Source organism: Rhea pennata, chromosome 3 (genome assembly GCF_028389875.1).
Source record: "Rhea pennata isolate bPtePen1 chromosome 3, bPtePen1.pri, whole genome shotgun sequence".
Lineage (NCBI taxonomy): Eukaryota > Metazoa > Chordata > Aves > Rheiformes > Rheidae > Rhea > Rhea pennata.
The window spans coordinates 57,588,966-57,612,353 of NC_084665.1; the positions used below are offsets into that span (position 1 = coordinate 57,588,966).

The window sequence follows — 23,388 nt, forward strand, 5'->3', positions numbered from 1 at the left end:
TCAAAAATGCCTACCATCTGGACATGTTGAGCAGGACTTCTAGATAAGGTATAGCTCTTAGTTTGCTGAATCTGGATTGCCTGAATGTTAACCTGAAATATCTTTTAGTTCTGAAAATGCAATCCATTGCATACACGAAGATTTTTGTTGGATCAACTTGAAAGTATGCATTCCCTTTTTGTTCCCTTTTTGTGGGATGTGTCCTGACTGGGCTGGTGATAGACTACTGAAGCTTTCTCAGAGATCAAGAATAAGACTTGGATCTATTAACTACTACTGGTAGCAAAGAATCTGTCAGGTCTGCCGGCCTTGCTGTTTCTGTGTGTAACCAGGAGCACAATACTGCAGTACTGTTATCGATGGAAAAAATATCTGGGATCATGATCCAGCTCCTCACTCATATGACCAGTTTGTTTTCTAGCTCAGCTTAAGAGATGTGAGTTGTAGATTAGAAAGCTTAGGGTTTGGACCCTGCTGTTTATACAGGCAGGAAGTAATGTGGTAATGTAACTAAAGATGGTATAGTGAAGTCTGTGTCTAGGGAGAAGAGATTCGGGCTGAATTTAGGCTGCGAGTGTAAGCATGCCAAAGACAGAGTCAGTGAGATTGCTCGGCATTATCAACGCACATCTGAAGATGTGCGGATGTAAACTCTACCATACCTGCACCTTGTCCTGTGCAGGAACTTGAAGGGACCTTGAAGGTGTAGGAGAAAGTTGAAGAAGATAGAGGGCAGAGGGATATAAAGGAGATTTTCTTCCATGTATCTTGTACTGATCAGAGCAAATCTAACTTTTCAGGAGCTCTCAGCTGTCAATGAAATGTGATCACAATAAAGCTTTATTTACGTTCGAGGAATTTCCCTCTCGTTGTTACCTTTCTACATCATTTTTTAAGCTTGCCAGAATGCATGTGACTCTCTGGCATGCAAGAGTTCAAACTGTGTATCTGGCAAAATACTCAGTGTGCTGAACAGCACTTTTGAGTGCCCAGTTTGGTAGAAGTGTATTTTGATTAATGTTTACAATGTTAATGGTAACTCCAAACATTCCATAAACTGTATTTATAAGGAGCTGCTTAGGTGACATGTTCAGGAGGTGCATGGTCTACTTAGCCAGTTTCTGGTTCTTAGGGTGATATGTGAGTTAGTGTAAGGTTGAGAAAGTAAGCACCTTTCTAAGAAACTACTGTGTAACAACTTTTATCCTCTATAATTCTGACTACTTTTACTGAATAACTTCCTAGTCCTTGGAAGACTAAGGATCTTTCTTTTCTCTTCCCTTTTCCCTGTTCTTCATACATTGTTAAAAAGTCTATAGCATTAAGTTAGAAAACTCCCCAATATCTTTCAGTAACTAATGTTTTTATGATTCCTCTTAGCAAATGCCCTCACTTCCTGACTGAAATGCATGTTGAAAAAGAGTAAACTTGCTGATTGAGCAAGTAACTTCATTACTATAGTTCGAACTCCTTTTTTTTTTTTTTTTTTTTTTTAATCAAGTAGAGGAGTATGTCTAGTATTATTGTGATGCTTGCTATTAGAACTGCTGAATTATTTCAAAATTGGTAAATTTTTGAAAATCACAGTTTTGTCAAAATGCCTCTTTAAGGATCTTGAAAAGTGTCTGTGGGGTGCAAGGAAGGAGCCTCAAGTATAGATAGTGGTCTTCACCCCCCAGGATGCTGCCCTGTGACTCGAATGCATCCTCCCCTTCGGACACTTCCAGGTTCCTCTCTTCATTCAGGAAATGCCAAAGATAGTGATTGGGATGCTTGGGACGGATGAGCTGCCTTGCTCATGGGAGATGAGAGAGGACAGACTCAGGCTGTAGTGTGTCAGCTTGGCGAGAGCAGGGAGATGGAGTAGCTGAGATGTCTGCATAGTTGGGATTCAGCACAGTGGAGAGTTTGAGACTAGAGTGCTTTTGTGTGCTAGGAGGTTCTGAAGCTACAGAGTTTTGAACCTGTCTTTACCATTTTGAAGTGTCTGTTATGGTTAGAAAATGCAAAAATGGCTAGCTTTTTTTTTTTTTTTTTTTTTTTTTTGTGCGTGTGTGTGTGTGTGTGTGTGTAACTGCAAATGCAATAAGCAGTGAGATCCATGAACAGTGTACTCAGGGACGCTTCAAAATGTGTAAATTGCTACTCTATCTCAGAAAAAACATGCCTGATTTGCTGATGATGCAAAAGGACTAGTATATTGATGGAGGAGGCAAAAAAAAAAAAAAAAAAAAAAAAAAAAAACCCTAAGGAAAAAGTACTCTATGCATTAGATTTCTTGCTTCAGTGCAGGCACTGGAAATCAAAGTTCTTCTGATAGGGAATATGTAAAATCCTTAAAAGCCAACTTTTAGAAAGGGAGATTGTAACAAAATAAGCAGACCAAACAAGAATGTTTTCAAAGCAGTTGCCTAGCTTGCTGCAGTTTTCGTTTGCATCCCGTTCCCTGACCTCTTGTCTTCTCTTCATCTTCTTGCCCAGTACTTTGAGAACAGCAGACTTGTGCTGCTAGTCATGGATTAGTAACATAACTCCCTGACTTGAGGGAAGGGATGCTTAAGAGCTGTCACCTCCTTCGTGGCAGTGGCTTGGCCTGCTGCTGGCCTTAAAGCAAGGAATCACAGCTCCTTCTCTTACTAATTTCCTTCTTCTCTGAGCCCTGCCAGATGTGTGCTATCACTAAACTGCCAGATCAGCTTTTAAGGTTAGCTGAGAGATATCTCTGTGTACTAAATGGGAATTTTCCCTTTTCAGGAAGAAGAGATGCCAGATGTAGAAATTGATATTGATGACCTTCTTGATGCAGCCAATGAGGAGGAAAGAGCTCTCAAATTACAGGTAAAACTATTTGGTCATATTAAACCTGAGTGGGGCTGAATTAATGTGTCTGGGCCCATATCTTAGTTTTGATTAGGTCCACTATGAGAATAGTATTAGAACTGAGAGGATCCTAGTTCTGAGTTTAGTATAGTTTAGTGGACTGTATGGAGGTAATCAGAATCTCTTAGGATAAGAAATTTCTGGAAGATAGATGATAACAGGAGGAAACAAAAGTTCAAAGAATCTAGTAATATAGGGAGGTATGCTGAGACGTAATTCTTCCTCCATTTGTTTTGTCTTTGGTATATAATAAAGAACATAGAAAAATTATGTGGCTGAGAATCAGTTATGAAGACGAGATAGTTCTTCTGATTTACTACAGCAACAGAAACATATGTGCATGTATATATAACCAGAAATCCCTCCTTTTCTCCAGGACACTGGAAACTTTTTTTTTTTTTTTTTCCTCTAGCTATACCAGCTAGTAATTGGAACTGACCAAGTTATCTTGGTGTAGCCTATATAAAAGTGTGAGGAAAGGATTAAGATGATCAGCAACAGGAATTAGTAGGGAAATTCAGAACCTTTCTGCAGAAATTATACAATTGCAACCCTTTAATTCCCTGAATCTGTCTGGAGGTCAAGGGCTGATGAATGAAAGAATGAGGTGGAATGGAAAAGAGATTTAATTGTCTTGGTTGAGACGTATATAGAAACAATATGAGACTCTCCATCTGTAATGGTTTCAGATGTACAGAAGGGTGGAAAGTAGTTCCCAAGCAGTAGTTTGCTCCTCGGTTCTCTTTTAGGAGATCACTGCCTTGGTGCTGGGATGCACCAGTGTTGCAGTCACTCTGACTGCAGTGTGTATTGATGCCCTTTTCTCAGTGCCTGTTGCCCAGCTACAGGCACATGGGGTGTGCTCCCAAGCTGTTTATGTAGATTTGCTGCTTCTGCCCAAATTAGCTGCTGCTGCTGCCCTGCTAGGAGTGCCTGACCTAGCTAACGTTAGTATTTCTGCATTACAAATACTGTGGTGCAGCCACAGAAAGCTACCTTTCACGTGTGTATTGCTGAGAGAAATGATCTTGGATTCTCCTCTCCCCAGTCTTCTGGGAGAGACGGATTTTGTACCTTCCAGCTTGGAGGAGGCAGCTATTATTTCTCTCTGTCATAAATTGTTCTGATCCACCTAGGGAATGGAGATGATCTGCTAGGACACTCAGTGTTTAGTAGCAGCTTCATCCAGTGATTTATGGTTCTTGCTCCTTTTTTCCTTTCCCACTCCCTTGCCAGGTTTCATACTGTAGATTTGTTTGAGTTCTCTGTTATTCTGTATTTAAACTGACGCTTTCATGTTTTACTTCCAGGAAACTCTTGTAGATTGCTACAAACCAACAGAGGTAAAAAATGACTTTTCTTAAATACTGTTTATCTGTAGAAAGTATATCCATGCTCAAGCTAAAGTAACTTTTTTGTTTTTGCTTGTGCTAAAGTAGATATAGGAATATTCATAGGGAGATGAAACGCTTGGGAAAGGCTTTCTTTCTTGGGAATATTAATGTCTGTCATTTGACTAGGACTGGGCCCTTTTGGGGGACTGCTTATCATTCCAACTGAAATATCAATGTGTTTGTAATGTCTTGACTGACTTTTACGATGCTTAAAGCTGTCAAAGTACAGGGGAACTCAACACAATTTTTGTCACTTTTTTTTTAAAAAGGGCCCTACTATATTTGCATGAAATTTCAACTTGATGTGTTGTATGCTCTTCAGTGTGAAGCCATTTAATTTTATCTTTGGCAGTAAACTTGCTTATTCTGGGAATTGTTGAACAGATACACAACTCAGCTAACTCTCTTTATGAATGGGCTTAATATAAAAGTGAGACAACCTGATCTAGCAGGATTTAGTTAAAAATACTCAACTTTCAACTTGAATGTCCCTTAATGTGTACAATGCTAGCATGACCTACTTTTCATAGTAATGAAAATACTCACTAGGAAAAGTATTGTAACAAAAACTTAGACTCATTAAAAAAAAAAAAAAAAAAAAAAGCCAAGTGCAATAACTAGAGTAATAAGGCAGGTGACAAAGTCTAGGTTATTGGTCTTGGTTCAACTTACAAAGTCAGCAGTTTCTGATCAGTAGCCGCTGTGTAACGTTTAATAGAGTGGGTGGTGTATGGGACTCCCCTGGTTAGTAATCTTTCAGTTGGGTCTGATTGGAGTCAGGTTTTGCCTTTTGAAACAAGGCTGCACATAGCTTGGTTCCTCTCCCAGGACAAGCAGTGCTGTAACGTCTGTAGCTGGAGCCACTCAACCTACTGAGGCTTAAAGACAGTCACACTGTCAGGAAGAAGCATCGCTGTGGATAAATGGACACTTCCCAGTTTATCTGTTTTCTTTGGGACCTTTCCATTTTTATTGATTCTTATGGTAGTTTTGGAAAGTCCTCAAGTAATTGCTATTGTAGTTGCTGGTAATAACTTTTTGACAGTACAGGGAATTGACCCAGAATGGCTTCCATGGCAGCACCTGTATAGCTTGTTCTCTGCCCTTCCTTGGTTTCTTTTTAGTAGGTAACACACACCTCCTGATACAGAAATGCCAAGCCAAATAATCAAATCTTCAGATACCTTACTGTAGTAAGGTTGCACTACAGCTAACTCCTGTCCACCATCTGCAGCAAGTGCTGTTGAATCTTAATTGTTCTTCATAACGGAGGTGTGAATGGCCTGGAGGCTGACATGGTTTATATCAGAATATAGTGGAAGAAAGTTGAGGCTGTGAGCAAGTGGGAGGAACAGATTGCCAGGAGTTTAGCAGCCATTCATACAGCCTTGTGCTTCTTGAAGGAGGATAGGGTAGGCAGAGAATCAAATGATAACCTTTCTTCCTCCTTTTCTGAGCACATAATATGAATTGTTATTTTTCTAACTCTGAAGTTTGACACTTCATGCAAGGACAAATGTCAGAACTCTAATGAGGATTCATGACAGATGATAGTGACTTTTGCTAGAGTTCCATTAGAAAGCTTATTTATAGACCTGCAGGACATCTTTGTGCAATGCAGGTAAAGTAAGTTGACATGGCAGTTCCCATGAAACAACATCCTGAATATGTGTGTTGGTGCTAAATTGTCCTCAGGGCACTGGGATCAAGCTGTGATTTTAATACTGAACTTCTGACTTGGCTCTTTAGTGAGGACTAAAGACTCTACTGGGGTATGGATGGAATGGAAGCAGCTCCTCTATCTGGGCAGAGTATTCATCTTCCTTGATGATCTTTTGAGATAGTCCAGTTGAGAAAAGTACTTAATCCAGTCTGCTAGGAGGCTAGTTGCCAAATTGGGAGTTATTTCCCAGAGCTGTCTTCACAACAGCAGCTTTTCTTCCTCATCTGTAGCTTGATAAGCCGAGTAATACCATAGGACTGCTAACTTAGGTCACTTAAAACCAGTGATTTTTAAGTTGCCGTCTGTAGACTAAGAAAAACCTTCACTATAAGGAGGCTTAAATTTGCTGTATGAGGATACATACCTCTTCTAGAAAATTTGCAGTCCTTTCCAATTTGCAGACCATTCAAAACTTGAGGTAATTGGTTTGTGAAAGGATTTATAGATGATTTGTGGAGAACGAATGTGAGTTTATGGATTTTCTCCTGACCTATAAATCATGTATGCCAGATATTTTAGCATCAAGAGTTCTACAGTTCAAAAAAGGCTGTACTCCTAAATTCTAACTGGGGAAAAATTATGTAGTATGATGTCTCCACTATTCAGAAGTAAGGAAAACTACTATATGCAGAAAGCTTGGTAACTTGAAGCTCTGTATGAATAAATCTTACAAGAATATATTTTTTTTGTGGATAGGATATCTTGAATCAGTTTTACTTAGTCTGAAGGTTAAGAAAAAACTGAGGAGTTGCTTTATGCATGTATTCTATATTGATTTTCCATCAGAAGAAACAGAATTATTCGGATCACTTGATAGGTGGCAGGAATGTAGAATCTCTATTCTCAGCCTCTCTAATAAATTGGCTGAAGACAGTAGCTGACAGTAACTTATAAGGAACTACTAGGAAATCTTTCTTCCAAGTGAAATATAACTAGACTCTTAAATATACTCTAAACCTTTTAAAAGCTTTTCTAAGGTACTAGCTATTGCTGTTATTTTAATTTGTACGTAAACATATTTGAAGTGGTAACTTTGTGGTAAGGAGTCACTTAATTTACCCAAGCAGAGCTATAAAGGTTAATCAGGAAAGTGCACACAGTTAGTATAATTTTTTGATAATATCAAGTTTAAATTAATAATCCTTAAATCAAAATTTTGATCTGCTAATCAAGATTGATGCACAGCATGACTGACAGGTGTCATTCAGTATTAAAAGTTAGGGTTGTAAAATGTGCCAGACAATAAAAATCATTTCTGGCTACAAGTTGCCAACTTAGCTGTTTCTACAAACATGATAATCAAAAAACAGTGGCTAAGAGATGCATTTGTTATCTTGCAATCTATAATGTGTATAGTCTCTTTGGTGTTAATCACTGCAATATGTGACTCATGTATTCATACTTTGTATTTTTTACTTGAGTCACCATCTCCTTGCATGGTATAGTTAAATCGCACTTGCTGAAGAGAAACTGAGCAGCTGCCCAACCCAAAGCATAGGCTTTGGGTACCAGTTGCAAACCTCACTGAGATCTCAGACGTGGACAAAGCTTTGGTATGTAATCATGGCCATCATACAAAATTAAATGATGTTAGAAGTATTCTTCAGCCAGTTTATGCTCTCTCTTTTTCCTTCTCTTTTCTGTTACTGTTATATATAGCTCAAAAACACGTCATCTAGTCTTGACATAAGCCAAGACTTGGTGTAAGAGAACACTCCTTCATTTTTAGGACTGCATAAACTTAAAGATATGTTAGATCCTATCTGGAAAATGAGTATAAAATGATAAACAAATCTCAGATCCAAACTTCTGTGGTTTAAGAGGAGAAGGGAGCAGCATCTTCCTCCCATGACGCCTGTGTCACCAGAACAGCCAGTGATTCCTTCTGTGGAAAATCTCACCCTGACTTTCATCGAGTGACTGTCACGGCTCTGTCTCGCTGCTGGAGCCTCTTCACATAAACCCGAGGGAACTGGAGTCTCATGTCACTGATCAATGTGACAAAGAAATTTAAACATAGTTGCTAGTCAGGACAATAGAGTTTTGAATTTTGACAATAGATTTATTTAGAATAAGAGGACTGTTGTGGGCATGAAATAAATGAGGTTTTATTAAGACATACACTTTGAAGGAGGCTGACTACATCTGTGCTATATTGTAATAACAAGTCCACCCATTTAAAAACTGGCCTTTGGAGAAAATCTGAAATACTTGTGATGGATCTGGATTAGAGCTTCTGCTAGAGGGACTGCCAAGACGATTAGTGAAATGGCATGAGACTTGTAGACTGCTACAAGAGAGCAATCCAGTGAGTAAGCAATCTGCGTGTGTATTGGCTTTGAAAGATGTGGTTGAACTATACAGTGTCTACAGGAAACTAGTCTTTGAAGAGCACCAGATAAATCAGATTTGGGGTTTCTTTGCTTCTTTCTTTTCTCAAAGTTTCAGGTAAATGGGTTAGAGGTCTCTTCTGCTCAGGCAGGCAGGATTAAACCTATTTAGACCATCCTTTTAGTGTATTTCTCCATTGAATGCAAAATGGGAAAAAATGGAGACCAAGTAGCATGGCTTGGGTCATAACTTATAATTAGTAACAATTTTCAATATGATGTTGAAACATTCTATGTTAAACTGCTTTGCATATTCTCTGAAGAATTTGGGCCAGAGATTTAAGTCTCTGGCACACACAAGGTTACTTCAGTGGCTGGAATATTTCAGCAGCTTTTCACACTTCATTTGGAGAAAGGGAGAGAGATGCTTTTCCCTAACTATATGTTTCCCGAAGTTTTATTCCTAGTTGAAGGAAATGACAGGCTTGTGATACAGCTTTCTAGAGTGGTCCAAGCACTGTGGTTTTAAAACTATTTTGGGTATGTCTTCACATAATGTATGTATTTAGCATGCAGACATGAATAGAAAGCTCAAACCTTTGAAATGGAACCTCTAACTTTTGAAGGATCATATCTTTTTTTTTTGGTCATGATATATTATGAATTCTATCAAGATCATGTTGCTATTTGTTTTGAATGTAATCACAGGCACCAATATTTAAGATATCCCGTTTAAGCAGTAGTTACTAAAGATATGTCATTTTTTTAGCCAGCCTCATTTGTCTTAAAAGCTTAGTGCAATATACTGCATTGTATCCAGGGGAGCCTAGAAGCACATAGCCATTTAATGTAGTTCAGCTGATGGGCGATACATTTTAAGCCACAGTAACTGTATCATTTGTCCATATTACTTTAAATCAAATAGGTCATTTGTAAAGAAAAAAGTTAAGTAAAGAAACATGCTTATAAAAAATAGCGCACAAAGAAGCATTTCTAAAATGAAACAAGAAAACAGGAAACCATGGTTTCTTTTTCATGCATTTGACCACTCTGAATTCAGTGAACTAAAACTGTTTGTATGTCTGTTGAGATCTGTCCTATATTTTACTGCAGTGTTGGAGAGAATTAAACTTGCATGTTTTCATTTCTACAAGTACTCAGGAGTGCATCTTAGAAATACTCATAGCAATACTACAAGAATGGAGGAGAAAACAGCGATTTGACAAGAATAAGCCATGCTAATTTATATGTTACTGAATTGGAGGGTAGCTGGAGTCGATGCCCTGACCATAGCTAAGCTTTGTGGTGTTTCACCAACGCCTTGCCCAGGGCATGTTGAGAAGCTTGGTTGCTGTGCGCAGTCCTCCCCTGGCAGCGCAGAGTGCAGGAAGACGTGACTACTGCCGTGGTGGCCAGGCTAGAGAAGCTGTGCCCACATGGTTCAGAGGTTGCAGAGATACCCTACCAGTTCTTGCTGAGAGAAGCAGCTTCTGGCTCCTTTCTTGTCATACATCTGTGACTTATCAATTTCCTTCTTCCCCTATGATCAGCTTAAAGCTTGAGCCTGGGGAGGAGAAGGTGTTTGGAAGGAGGCTACCATCTCCCCGCTCCCCCAAATGATGGCATTTGGGAGCTGCTTCAGTTTCTTGCCCAAGTGGTTGTGTGCAGTAGTGCCCAGGTTGACTTTATTGCATCAAACCCTTCAGGCTTTCTCCAGATTTCTATCTTGATTTTTAACTTGGCTGCCAGGAAGTAAAGCTGTGGAGAAAAGCTAGTTTAGGATTCATTTCATGCTCTAGTGAAGCAGGAACACTAGAAATCCTACATTTCAGTTTAAGAACTACTCCTATTACATGTGTTCTGTTTGTGGGAGAGAAATCTGGAGAGACAGAGTCAATTAGTCTCCAGAATTAATTGGAAGACTTGAATAGGAAGCCTGGAATTCATTGTCTGCCAAATGACCTCATTAAAACAGTGAATCACACCTCCAAAGCAAGGAGGTGAAGTGATTTCCTCCCCTTTGTTGAATTATCATTTCACCTTTGTTTGCCTTCTTTGTTTTTTTTTTTCATTCTGCATTAGATGAATGCTTTTGCTGAAGTGAATGCCTTTGATTCTAGAGAAAGCATTAGAGAAGGGAGAAGACAAATGCCCAAGGCTGAATATAAATGAGTTCAAATGAACTATAGATTTAGTTTCTGTCTCTCTCTCATTTAAATTTGCCTTTAGAATTAAAAAGACATGTCATCTAGAAGCAAAAATCTTGTATTATAAATTAACAGGAATGTCCATACTTGTAATAAAACTATATTTAAAGGTGGTCTCCTTGCATAAAACCTGTAAAAGAATTTAAATTGCGTTTGTGTAAATTTTTATTTTTTTTATTAACCAATGATACTCGATTTTTCTGTTATTAAAAATAAATCTGTGTCCTTTATATTTCTGCTTGTAGCCCTCCAAGGAATAATTTATAAACTCTTGAATCTTTAACTGAATTAGTGTTAAGTGTTGTCCAAGTGTGAGAATTAAATAGGTATTAAGAAGTAGATAACCTAGTTGGCATTATAGAATTACTTTTAATTTATTTTGATATATGTTCAGATTTCATGTGCATAGTGCTTAACTTCAATGCATCTCCTAGAGAGGATTTCAAGAAAATGATCTGCATGTAAAATTATTTTTGTGTATGAGACTGAGATAGATATGGATATTAAGCCTTAGATTAAGCTTCAACTCAAATGTCCACAAGGAATAAAAACTGCTCTTTTGAGCGATATTTAAAGAAAACAAATGAGTATCACTATATGTTATAAAGTTGAGTCAGTTTTGAAGAGGAGGCTTATTAAAACACTATGAGGTCTTCCTTTCTGCCTCCAAGAGGAAGAATGTGCACCTTTTCTAGAAAGCTGCCTTTTCTTGATGGGAAGCTACAAAAGGGTAACAAGGAAGGGTGTAAGCACTGGGCACGCTTGTATTAACAACCGCAGGCTCAATGCGAGCATCAAATGCAAAATGATGCTTAAAGCAAATCAGAGATGTACTGAACTGGTTTGCTCATCTGTGGGATGCACACAACAGCACTACTGCATTATGTGAAGTATCTGCCACAAACAAAATGTTCTTGTTGAGTTTTACTGCTCAGTACTGACATCCCATATTGCAAGTAAAATAGCTCCTGAGAAGTGAAACATTTTTAACTTCTTCAGGTGAATGTGACTTCCTTCCCCTTCCTTAAGAGCAACCTCATTTACTTCAGATCTAGTTAGGGGGTTGCCCCTGAACTACTTGGTTTGTTTTGATGCTCTGATGGCAGCACTAAGTTTCTTAACTTAACTTAGGTGTCCTTAATACTGGAAATTTCAAGCAAATATTTTGTTTTGCAAAGGAAGGCGCTTGTGGTGCCACTTCAAAGGATAAGGGAGAGAACTTGCCTCCCACCTTACCCTTTTTAATTTATAGCAAACTTTCTACTGTCTTCTTACATCCCTCCTGACCCTTACTGCTTCCCACTGCTATAGTCCTATTGAAAATCAGCTGACCCTGGGTTGCATTTCGTATTGAAAGGAAGCCTAGTGCAAATTCCTTTTAGGTACTGGAGAACATGGGCAAACAAATGGTGAGATTGCCTTTTAAATAAGGATGTCCTGACAGGATACAATCAGAATATCACCCATGGATTTCCCTGACGATTCTGCAGATGCCCCTTCCTGAAATCTCTTTTGCATCTGACTTCTGTGAAGCAGTTGGTCAGCTTCTACTTGTAATGTGTTATTACTGGTGGCAAAGGGCCGGTAGAGTATTTGTAGCTTTAACTGGAGTCTAATCAAATAGTCTGAAAGGAAGAACAGAATTCCAAACCTTTCCCCCCTTTTGTCTTAATCTGATATTCTAGGATGAAGATACAGCTTTCTGTGGGAAGAGATGTTGAAATAGTTTATGCAGTCTGTTATACAATACTAATTGCTTAAACCTTTTAAGATCACATTATAAAATACAATCCTGTAATGACTTCATTGCAGATTTTCATTTAAGTATTATAGTAACAAATCCTAAAGATTATTTATATCCTTCAAACAGCACCATGCCGTGTTTGTCTTGCATTGTTCTAGCAGGCCCTTACAGGATGAAAGGATGATGAAAGATAGCATAGGATCAATACATAGTGCATTGAATGCTGTGAGTTTTTAGTAGTAAAAATGTCTCCATCCTTTCTCTGACCTCTTAATGTTTAAGTGCTGTATTTCTGACAGACTTAAGTGGATATTGTTGCAGAGGCTTGTGCAGGAGTAGAAAAATACAACTTCGAAGGGGTGGAGAGGGAGGAGCTGGGGCCTTAACAAATCTGCTTTCTTGATCAACTCTTTAGGCTATGCACTTACCCAGGTGGGGAGTGTGATACTGGTACGCACAGATGTATTCCTGCACTGACTGTAGTCTAGCTAGTTCAGGAATGGAGGCCAAATATACAAGGGTCTCGGTGAGCTTTTATAACCCGTACTGATGCCTGTGCTGCTCCAGATTTGCTGCTGTTACTGGCAACCATAACTAGTGCAGGTACTCTAACCATGGTGCAGCAGTATGTGCAAGACAATATAGGCATGCATAAATTGTTAGGAAAGAAATTTGCACTATCAAGGTGATATCCATGAGCTTTGTAGCCCCACCAGCAACACTGACCTCTCTCTCAAGTTAAAATACAAATTTACAGACAGTTTTGTTATGCATAGTGTAGCACCTGGATAATAAATGTTTCAGTGTGACTTTTTTTGGAAAGGTACTATGTTGTCATTTCAGTGGTGACCTTGTTCATTGGAATTTTTAGCCTCAAGCAGTCAGCTAGGAAGCCACACTTCTTGTCCTTTCACATAAGCCTGACAGACTAAATACATAATTACATTGCATGTTTATATTTAAATGATTTGAAGATAAGAACTTTTGTGTAAGTATGTATGGTACTGTGGGTAAACATTATTTTACTATTGTGACAATACTGAGGTGATTTTACTTTTAACATATTTGCGGTGTTTAGCATGTACCAAAGGCATTTCAAGCAATGGTGCAACCCTATAAGCTTCTATTCCAACACAATTTTAAAGGAGAAAATCAGCTGAAGCTGGGGAAACTAGCACTATGATGAAGACTGGATCCATGGATGTATCTTTTCCAGATTAGTGTTGTTCACTGAGCTCCACAACCAGTTTCACCTGGCATAAGCTGGTGTTGCTACCTCTGGCTATGCAGACTGGCACAAGAGAAGCTGACTGCTGAAGCTGGTCGGAGAGCTGATACAGCTTGAAAAGTAACAGGACCACAGAGAAACAGCTGAGTTTTCAGCCAGATCAGTTCTCAGTCAGTCGCAGCTGACTATGCACCTAACCAAAGTGCTAGTGCCAGCATGGAAAATGGTGGGAGAAACACTTGTGTCGGTAGGAGTGCCAAGTTCTTTGCAGGATTGACTAACTGTGAAATTGTGCCTTGACTGCTTACATTGTATTCAGTCACAGGTTTTACTTGATTCACAAGATCCTGTGTAGTAGAAGGGTGGAAGATGTCAAGCAGCTAAGCCTAAACATTCATGCAGAGGAATAACTTATTATTCACATCTCTACTTTATGATGAGAGTATGCATATAACTTAAGATTCCTGAAGATCAGGCCAGAGAAATTCCAGCTTAACAGTAAAAGCTTAAAGATGTACAACTTGCTTTGATTTTATTTTTAAACTCAAAATTGTGGTATTCTGGGATCATAAAAATTACTTATATTTTCTAATCTTTTTTCCTAGGAATTTATCAAAGAGCTGCTAACTCGGATAAGAGGAATGAGGAAACTCAGTCCCCCTCAAAAGAAGAGTATATAAATAACTCCCAGTAGTAGCACTCTGTAAAAGACATGGCAAGGGAAATTGGACTTTGAATACAAGACCTTTGTTAAAATAGTTGTCTATCTCCGCAACTTTTTTGATTTCATTCAGTTTTGACTTTTATTCAAGGAAGTTCTTTTGTGTGTTCTAAGGGTTCTTTTTTAAATGTCATTTTTTTTAATCAAGAATATCAACATTTTGGATGCTGCTCAACTTTCACTTGAGGATTACTGAGGCAAGAGAAGAATCCAAGAGTTAGTGATGAGGGGCAGCCAGCCTACAAGGTGAATTAGAAGAGCCTGAAATTTACAGAGCTAGGAGACTTTTCCTTGCAACTAGTTGGATAACGTTTTTTAAGTTGGTTGTACATTTAACTCATGGATGTCAAGTTTCTTGTGCTTGTCTGTACATAAATTATAAAGTGGGTTGTGAATACTGTTTCACATGGATGGAAGGAAAAAATTGTTACACTAAATTATTTAAATGGTGGTTACTGCAAGTTTGCTACCAGAAGGCAAAAATTTAGATTACTAAAATCAGTGCTGCCATTTTTCTAAATACCCTTAAAGCAGCCCAGTGAAGAATTTCATCATATCTCCTATTAAGACCACAGCATATGAGAACTGGGAATTCTAAGGGCTTAATTTCTAGAATTAAAGTTATTTTATTGACTTTGATGCTTTGCCAGATCATTTCCTCTCCACCTCATGGTGTCTTGGAACTGTATTATCCAACAACGAATAAAGGCCCGCAGCGATATCTAGGGAAATGTCTATCACTATTTAAAAGATGCTTCACAGCGGAGGAAAAGGCAGTGCTATGAAAATGAATTGAAAGCACTATCTTGTATTTAGTGATGTGGTTTTAATCAAATGCGGATTCCTCTCTATATTAAAGTAGACAGAGAATATGATAGTGTTTGTTTGTGGCTCTGCCCCCAAGAAGTAGGGAGACATCTTAACTTGGATTCTCTTATTTGTAAAAGCAAGAACAGAAGAGAGATCCCTGCTCCCTCCTGGAAAATGTCCTAAAATGTTCTATAAGCTACCATATGCCGGTAGGTGACACTAGTCAGGTGTTTTATATCAAGGGTGCTCTGAACATATTTTATTTTTCAAAAGAAGTACATGTTTGTGAATTTTATGTATCCTGGCAAGCTTTTTTAATGTATTTAATTTTGTAATGTTTACTGATGATTTTATTTACCAGATATTTACTCAAATAAATGGAACAACTTGTGACTTGTTATGTGTACATTTTACAAGACTATTGTTGGCTGAGTAGGTTGGTAACATGGACTCAGTCGTCATAAAGAGAGGCCTGCTTGGTGGTAAGTACCCAGGAATCCAGCTAGATTGGCCCTAGTTGGGGCGTTTAGGGTGCAACAAAAGCGCTCACCCAGTATCGCTCAGCAGAACTGCTGTCACCTGGTGCCTGGCCTCACTTTTGAAAGCCGCATGCAGAGGAGACCTTTCTTCCCTGTGCTTTGAGGGTTAAAGAAAGGCAAGCAACTTTTTTCAGATAAAATTTCTGCTTCTTTTTTTCCTTCCCCCAGAATTAGGAGTAGGGGAGCTCTTACAGTCGAGCGGCTCTCAGTTCTCTACTGAAGGGCTGCAGCAGGGATCTTTCGTAAAGCACTCCTCCCCCTTTCCTCCCTTGTCTGCCTCTCTTATTTCCCTTCAAGAAATTGCAGTAGTGCTGAGAAAAAACTGTTGGTAGTTTTGTCTTGCAGCATCTTAAATTTAAATCTTGCATCTCACTGAAGTCGCAATTCAGCTCTTGTTATCTATGGAGTCTTACAGCATTTTTTTTTCCTTCCAAATTAGCACTTCAGGTGAAACTTGTGCTCCAGGAAAATCAGTGGGAACTTTGTGCTGCTGTCTGCCACTACTGTGAGCATTATCAGTGGGATGTCTTCAGTGCTGAAAGAGGCCCATGTGAATAACCTTTCTCTTACCACGAGGAGGAGGAGGCTGTCACTCCTTGGTCTGTGCTCCTTGTAGAGAATCTACTGTAGCTAGGTCTAAATGAACAAGCTTGGACCACTATTACACTTTGAAGGAGAGAGCTTCTATGGAAATCTTCTGTAACTTCAGAGGTAAGAGGGTCTTTTGTTAGATTTTCATGAAATGAAGGTGTATGGTAAAGAAGAAAGAATTCTTAGTCACCAGGGAACAGCTGATGTCTGACCAGGCAAGGGCTTTCACGGGCCTTTCTCTAGAAAGTGTGTTGAGAGTCTTTTTGTAAGCAGCAAATCTATTATATCTAAAGTGGGGAAAAAAAAACATTTGATTTGAGACTTATTAATAGTGTTTAAGGAATTCAGCTGACGTCTGAAACGCTTGGCTCACGCATACTGTTCCCTGGCAAACTTGCTCACATATATGTATTGAGGTGAAATAGCTGATAGCATACAAGAACCCTTTCAACTGCTGAGGAGGTTATAGATGTTGGCATTCTGCAGGTGCTATTTAGAAACAAATGTAAGTTTGAACATGCGATTCCAGTACACATCCACAGATGTACTTTATGACATTAAAAACCCGAACTCACAACTTTTAAGTATAACAGATTTTCTCTTCCTTTATAATAGTGACATGCAAAATCAGAAATAGAGTGGAAACTGCACCATTTATTTCTTTCCTCACACAGCAAAATACTACTCTACAAATATTTTTTTCCTCCTGTTACTTGGCTTAAAAAAAAGCCTAACTGTGCATTTCACCTATTTGCATCTTCCGTCCTCATCTTCCGTCTCTGAAGTGGTTGTGGAAAATAGCACTCTACCTCTTCTGGAAGCAATTGAAGACATCAGTAATACACTTAAAAACAGCGAAGGTTGGGACAGCCCTTCTGTTTTTTTCCTTTATCTGATGTGTGAATGGTGTAGTCAGTGCTGTGAGGGGCTTCCTCTCCTCCTGCCCTAAATGTTTTACTATCTAAAAAGTGTTGGTAAGCAAAAATGATTTCTAAATAGCTGCTGTATGCAGCTGGCATAGCTTTTCCTGGAGACTCACTTGGTCCAATTCGCACTTCTTTTTACTTAATGAAGATACTCTCGGCCTCAGTGTAAGTGAGGAGAGAATCAGCTCATTCACTTAGGCTTTCATTGTGCTTCACCTCTTTATACTGTGTGGGTGTTCTTGGCTCTGGGCAGTATTCAAGGGAGGTATCAATAGCACACTGTTACTGAAACAACTTGAAATGAAATCTTGCAGCCCAGGCTCTTCACTGCCCTGGTTGGCCTGCTTTCATTAGAAAGACCACATTTGGCTGCAATGAAAGCTTCCTTTTGACTTTTAAAAATGGTTTATGAAAGGAACTGAAGTGCCTTGTGACAAATACACAGCAAAGCTGATTTTTTTTGTTTTAGTTTTGAATTGTCTCTGCAGTATACAAAGTTAGGCTGCAAGAGTGTGTGTTTCTGGGATCTACTTCATGGCATAATTAACCTTTGCTTGTTTTATAGCAGGAGTTGACAGTGTGACGTCTTCTGTGGTTGCTCTTCCAGTTGGCTTAGAAAGAGAAGGAAGGCGCTTGTAATCGTATCATACAATGTTCCTCGTGAGGCTACAATGGCAGGAAAGTATATTCCTGTAGCATAGAAGGAAGCAAATGAGCCATTCTTCCCCCAGATTTGTTCTTGCCTCTTCGGCCAGTTATTCCTATGGTGGGTTTTACTCCTAAAGTTGCCTTTCATACAGGGAGCACCTGGGGAAAATGTGGGAGGGAGAGAGTCTCACAGTTCCCCATTCTTAAAGCTGGTGACCAGAAAGAGCAGGAGTGAAGTGTTTGCTCCTCGTGCACACTTTGAACTCTTTGACATTGTGACCCCTCAGAAAGGGTCCTTGGTGCTTTACCCTGGTGGGCGCAATAGTGGGGGTAAACTGGGAATTGCTCAGCAGTCTACTTCTAATATGTTAAGCCGTATGTAAACGTGCACCTCTAGGAAAAAAAAATGAGCCTTATCTACAGAGTGGGAAAGTGTTGCTTGGATACTAGAAGAAGATATAGTTGCTTACTCTGAACAAACAGTTGAACAATAGTGAGGTGCTGCAGCAAAAGGAATATTAATACTTGGCTATGTAAGCCAAAGTGAGGTTTGCTATTGCTAGCATCGTGTACAGATGTTAAGCAGGTACTGAACAACCTCATGCAGTGTTTTACTGCAAAGCTTTTTAAAGGTTGTTGAAATGTGGGGAGGCGTGCAGAAAAGAGATCAGGTACTTGAAGTCTAGAAAAAAAAATCACTGAAAATGTTCTGCCATTACATGTTTAGCTATTAAGATGTCCAAGAAGGGCTTTATCACATCTATTGCTGCATGGGGAGAAAATGAGAGATTTAAGGGTTTTGTTAGAGAGGAGTATAAAAGGGAGGAGATAAGGGTAGGAAATGTGGAATATGGAAGAAGGTAGAACACTTTGTGGTCCCATTTATTCCCTCAGAGGACTCCTTACCCCCAACACAATCTCTCAATATCCTCAAAAGGAAATTGTTTATTTTTCTAGCTAACTTCTCTTACATAAGTTTATTCAGGATCAAATGCCTTAAAACTCTAGGTATCAACTTCAAAATTTCTTTATCATTTTGTAAGGCAGAGGAGACAAGTAAATCGGAAACTGCTTTGTGTCTTTATCATACTTACTTAGTGGTTGAATCAAATTACCAGCACAGTAACATATATTCATCTGTACTAGTTTTCATTTGATTGTCATGCTGCTTCTCTTTCCTGGCAGTAAGCAAATGGTAAGTGTGAATGTAATTAGTGTTGCTATTGAAAGCTAGAGAGAAATTGAAGTGAAGAGGAGAAAATATGCTCACTAAGAAACTAGCGTTGCAAAATCTGTTCTTAATGGTAGGACTCTGCCAACAGTGAATATTCAGAGTGTTTCTGAAGTTTTGAAACTGCCATTTGAAGTAATGTTATCTAGTGCTGGTAGGCTTTTCTGTTTTTTTTTTTTTTTTTTTCTTTTTCCTATTAGAAGTAATGACCAAATTCTCTGAGCTATTAGCTTATGCTATTTGTAGACTTTTCTATTGTCCAGCAAATACTGAGATTAAATATTTAGAATTAGGGAAACAGAGCTATTTAAAAATTTATTTAAAAAATGTATCTAAGATTCAAATCTCTTTTGGATGGAAAAAGTTAACAAATCTTGTTTGGTAGTAGACACAAATATCTTCTGTTGCTGCATTGGTATTTACTTATTTGAACTTTTCTTTGCCAAATTCAAAATCAAAAATATACTGACATAGTGCTTGGCAGAAGTTTCAGTCTGGCTGTCAATATAAGACTGGGCTGGAATTGGAGCAAATAGCTAAATACCAAAAAATACAGGAGCAGAACCTCTTCAAGGCCACAGACTTGTCGGACCACCCCATTTGTGGCAGAGGGAGATAGGAACACCAGAAGTGTTCCTACCTCCTACACGAGGACCCTATGTTATTGGCAGCGAGGCTTTGACTCTTTCTCTGGCTTTGTGGACAGGTTTGTGCCCCTCATATAGCCAATATTCAGACTGGGGGCTCTGGGACCTGTTATGCAAAGTGGTATCAGCTAAATGAAGAATTAGAGCATGCAAGTCTAAGACAGGATAAAGTATATCTTGGATCTCTGTTTCTCTTTGTGTTGCTTGACCTAGGGCAAAAAAGGGGGTAAATGATCTTTATATAACATTCTGATCTCTAGTGAGGAGGGACTCTCCATAGGGATAATGTGTTGAATCTCCACCGGTAGCTGCTGTCTCCCAGAAAGAGAAACTGATCTATGATGGTGATGGCTGAAAGAGATACAAGCTGGGAGACCACAGGCAGTTCGCCCTGCAGCTGTGGCTGGATTTGGCTTTAGGTCAGCACCTGCCTTCCACATTTGCCTGTGCAGACTCTGCTACCACAATAAGTAGCGAGGTAGCCTCATAAAGCAAATAAAGGGGAAGAGCAGTGCGCTTCTGAGACCTAGGTGGGTGCCTTAGGCTTGCCTGGTAACCAGTATGGAGTCTGAGCCGTGTCAGACTATAGACAAATGCACCGTAATGGTGCTGGAGATGAAGGATGCTGAAACTGATTTAGTGAGCTAGTGCTTTGGGAGTTTAGAAATTTTCCTCAGGTGTTTCCTAAGAACTGCCACAACAAACAGCGTTTCTGGATGCTGCTCGTGGGTTGCCTGCAGTTTGCCCGGACAGCACTTTGGACAGAGTGTGCCCGTGTGCTGCCTCACAACTGTAGAAATGCAAAGGATTACACCTTGTCTGACTGCCACAGCCACGAGAGGATGTTGGACTCAGCCTGTGTGGAGGTGGGCCCTCAGGCAGTTTCACGCCTTGTTCTTGCAACTAATGACCTTCAATGAGCTGCATCTTTCCTCTCCTGTCTCTTCAGTCTTAATTTGCAGCCTACCAAAGCAGTAGTTACTAAATCAGTTTTAGCATCCGTTGCCTCAAGCACTGTCATGGTGCATTCGTCTATAGTCTGCATTAATTTGCCCCATTCCCTTAGGTTTAACAGCCTGATTATTTCTCTTAAGGATCTTTTACTATTGTGTGGAAATGGGAAATGTGTCTTCTGATGCTATTTCTGCCACAGAGGCTCTGCTGCTAATCCCAAATCATTCTGAAAGACTAGAAAGGATGCTGTAAACACAAGTGTCTCCTGAATTATAGTCTTGTACTGTTGAAGCTTATTCATGGAAGTTAATCAAGCTATTTCTCTTATATTCTGAGAGAAAGAAAGTAAAATGTGGCCTTTATTTATTTCTTCCCAAGTGTCTAGAAGATGCTGAAGTAGCACTTGCACAGGGCCACAGAATATGTTATTGTTTGGAAACCTGAAGGTGTAACACAATTAATAAAACAAAAAATAACTGATGGCTGCCATATAAACTTACCAAGTGCAGAACTTCTCTGTGTCCTTTGGGGGGGGGGGGGGGGGGGAGAAAAAGTCTCCTGAACTCAGCACTTGTCAGTAAGATTAACCTCCTTTCATCAAGCTCCATTGACTTTGTGCTGGGTCCAAGCAGCAGCCCTGCAGAGAGGTGAGTACCAGTTCTTGAGGAGGTAATGCAGATACAAGCACATTTGTGTAGTCATGTACCTGCTAGCTTGCTCAACCCTGAATCCAATGTGCGGGCTACTAATAAGCCAGTATGTCAGGCAGAGCATTGGCAGGCTGTGTTGCCCTTTTCCATTTTGCAGTGGTTGTGATGCATGTAGTCTCTGCTGTTACTGTCAGTAAGGAATATTGCAGCTTTTCAGCCTTGAAATTAGAAAAAAAAAAGTATACTATTATTTTGAGAGGGACAGGAGTTTGTTGCCAGCCTAAACATAAAAATAAATACCTCTATTTCTCCTACGTATGCACTCTAAAAAAGTCTCTTGAATAGCTGTATATAAGCTAAGACAAAATGTCAACTTTTTCTGATAGAAAATGAAGTTATTTAATGTTCTTTCATCTGGACCTGTTTAATTCATGCCTCCTGAACCTCAGCTGTCCTTTTCATCTGACTTTCCCCTTTGTCAGTAAAGCTTTAACAGAGCCCTTTGGGGAATTTCTCTGGTGCTAGTTTGGACTTTAAACAAGTACAAAATGATTCTCAACTGAAAAAAATCTATGCAAAGTGTAACTGGTTTGTAATGTTCCCCTCTTTACACTTATCAAAGCTGTTTCTGTTTCCATATCAACAATTTAGCAAGGTAGTGCATGCTGTATAATGATAAATCCTTGAAAATTTTAATAATCTACCTCATGTGTCTGCTCTTTTTGTCCTCCAATGTGCCTTGATCAAGAGCTGCCACTTAGCATATTGTATTGATTGTTTCTTCATCTATGAAGTTATACATTGAGCTCAGCACTTAATCACTGTAAGTCTGGGTTTTCTGTCCTTGACACAAGGACAAAGTGTTTAAAAATATATGAAGACTCTTCAAAAATACGCAAGAATTTTTAATGCCAGGGTTGTGTGAAGTGAATGGAAGATAATTGTTTACCATTTCCCTTCTGGTTACCTCTCAAATCTGAAAATCCGTAAGTGCTTTCTGAAATTAGTATGACTTTTTCCATCTGATACTGTTAGTGGCTATCCTGTTCTCTTAGTACTTATATTTGTTACAGCTTTTATTTATGGTTGTGGTTGGTATCTGATCTAACTCTAACAAATGTTTCCCATCACTCAAAATTCCTCTCTGTTGGTCTCATCCTTTTTGCAACAGGAATTAAATGTGTCAAAATTACACCACCTCTGCAGCACCAGCAAAGTTAACTAGGGAGGAGTTCAAGATCTTAAATAAACTAATTTAACCCATAATATTTTCTTTTTTTGTTTGCTACACAAAGGTAGGCTATCATGCCTACCTTGCCCAGCCCCAGTCCTGAGTTTCACATCTTTTCTTTCTCCTAAAAGCAGGATCTTCCATAAGAGAGAAGGCATATTTTTCAAGGCAGGAAGCACCTGAAAAAGAGTACTTAAAACTCTGGAAGTTGGTTCAAAAATCTCAGATCAAGCTCATATATGAGGCTTTATTATTATTATTGTTATAAGAATAAGATAATTCAGATCCTTTGTACTTGACCACTCACTCATTAACTGGAAACAGAGCAACAGCTGTCAGAAATATGCATCGGGGCCAGATCAAATAGCAGGGACAGGAATATCATGAGCTTACACTTCTTTCAAAGTTCCCTCCAGGTCTGAATCTTGCTAATCCCAAATTCTCAAAAATCATGAGGCAAGTAATGCAGACGCTCTGGGCTATGGGTCCTGAATTTTATAAAGCATATTGAGTTGCATGATTGTTTCCTGAGGTACTTTCCCGGGGGCCACTTGTAAGTTTTTCCTCTGCTGTAGAAGTTTTTTCATTTAAAAAGAAGGACTGAAACTTCCTTTTAAAATGAGACTTTCCTGTCTCCTGTAATTTCGGGAACTGGAATCCTAGGCAGGACACTGGGTTTCTGATAAAATCATGAAGGTCAGGGACACTGGAAATCACAGTAGTAGTTACTAGAGCAACCTGTGCTCCTGTTCTGCTCTGGTGCCCATCTCAGTGCACTCCGTGTAGCCCATGGGGATGCTCCAGCTCTGGTAGGATCCAAGGCCTCCTTGTGCATAGAAAACCATTAGGCAATCAGGATAGATAAAATGAAGATACACTGGCAATAGTTGAGTTTAGATCTGATGTAGTTTAGCCTCTATCCAGTTAAATGCAG

The 23,388-nt window shown here is 39.2% G+C and overlaps 1 protein-coding gene across 1 annotated transcript in view; it reads left to right on the forward strand.

Moving 5' to 3' along the window:
- PPP1R14C (protein phosphatase 1 regulatory inhibitor subunit 14C) overlaps positions 1-15,430 on the forward strand; it is a 54,151-nt gene extending 38,721 nt beyond the window's left edge. Inside the window, exons 2-4 of the mRNA XM_062573726.1 lie at positions 2,755-2,838; positions 4,191-4,223; positions 14,112-15,430. Of these exons, the coding sequence (XP_062429710.1) occupies positions 2,755-2,838; positions 4,191-4,223; positions 14,112-14,186 (192 nt within the window). The 3' untranslated portion in view covers positions 14,187-15,430. The remainder of the gene's footprint in view (positions 1-2,754; positions 2,839-4,190; positions 4,224-14,111) is intronic.
- Positions 15,431-23,388: the final 7,958 nt, after the last annotated feature.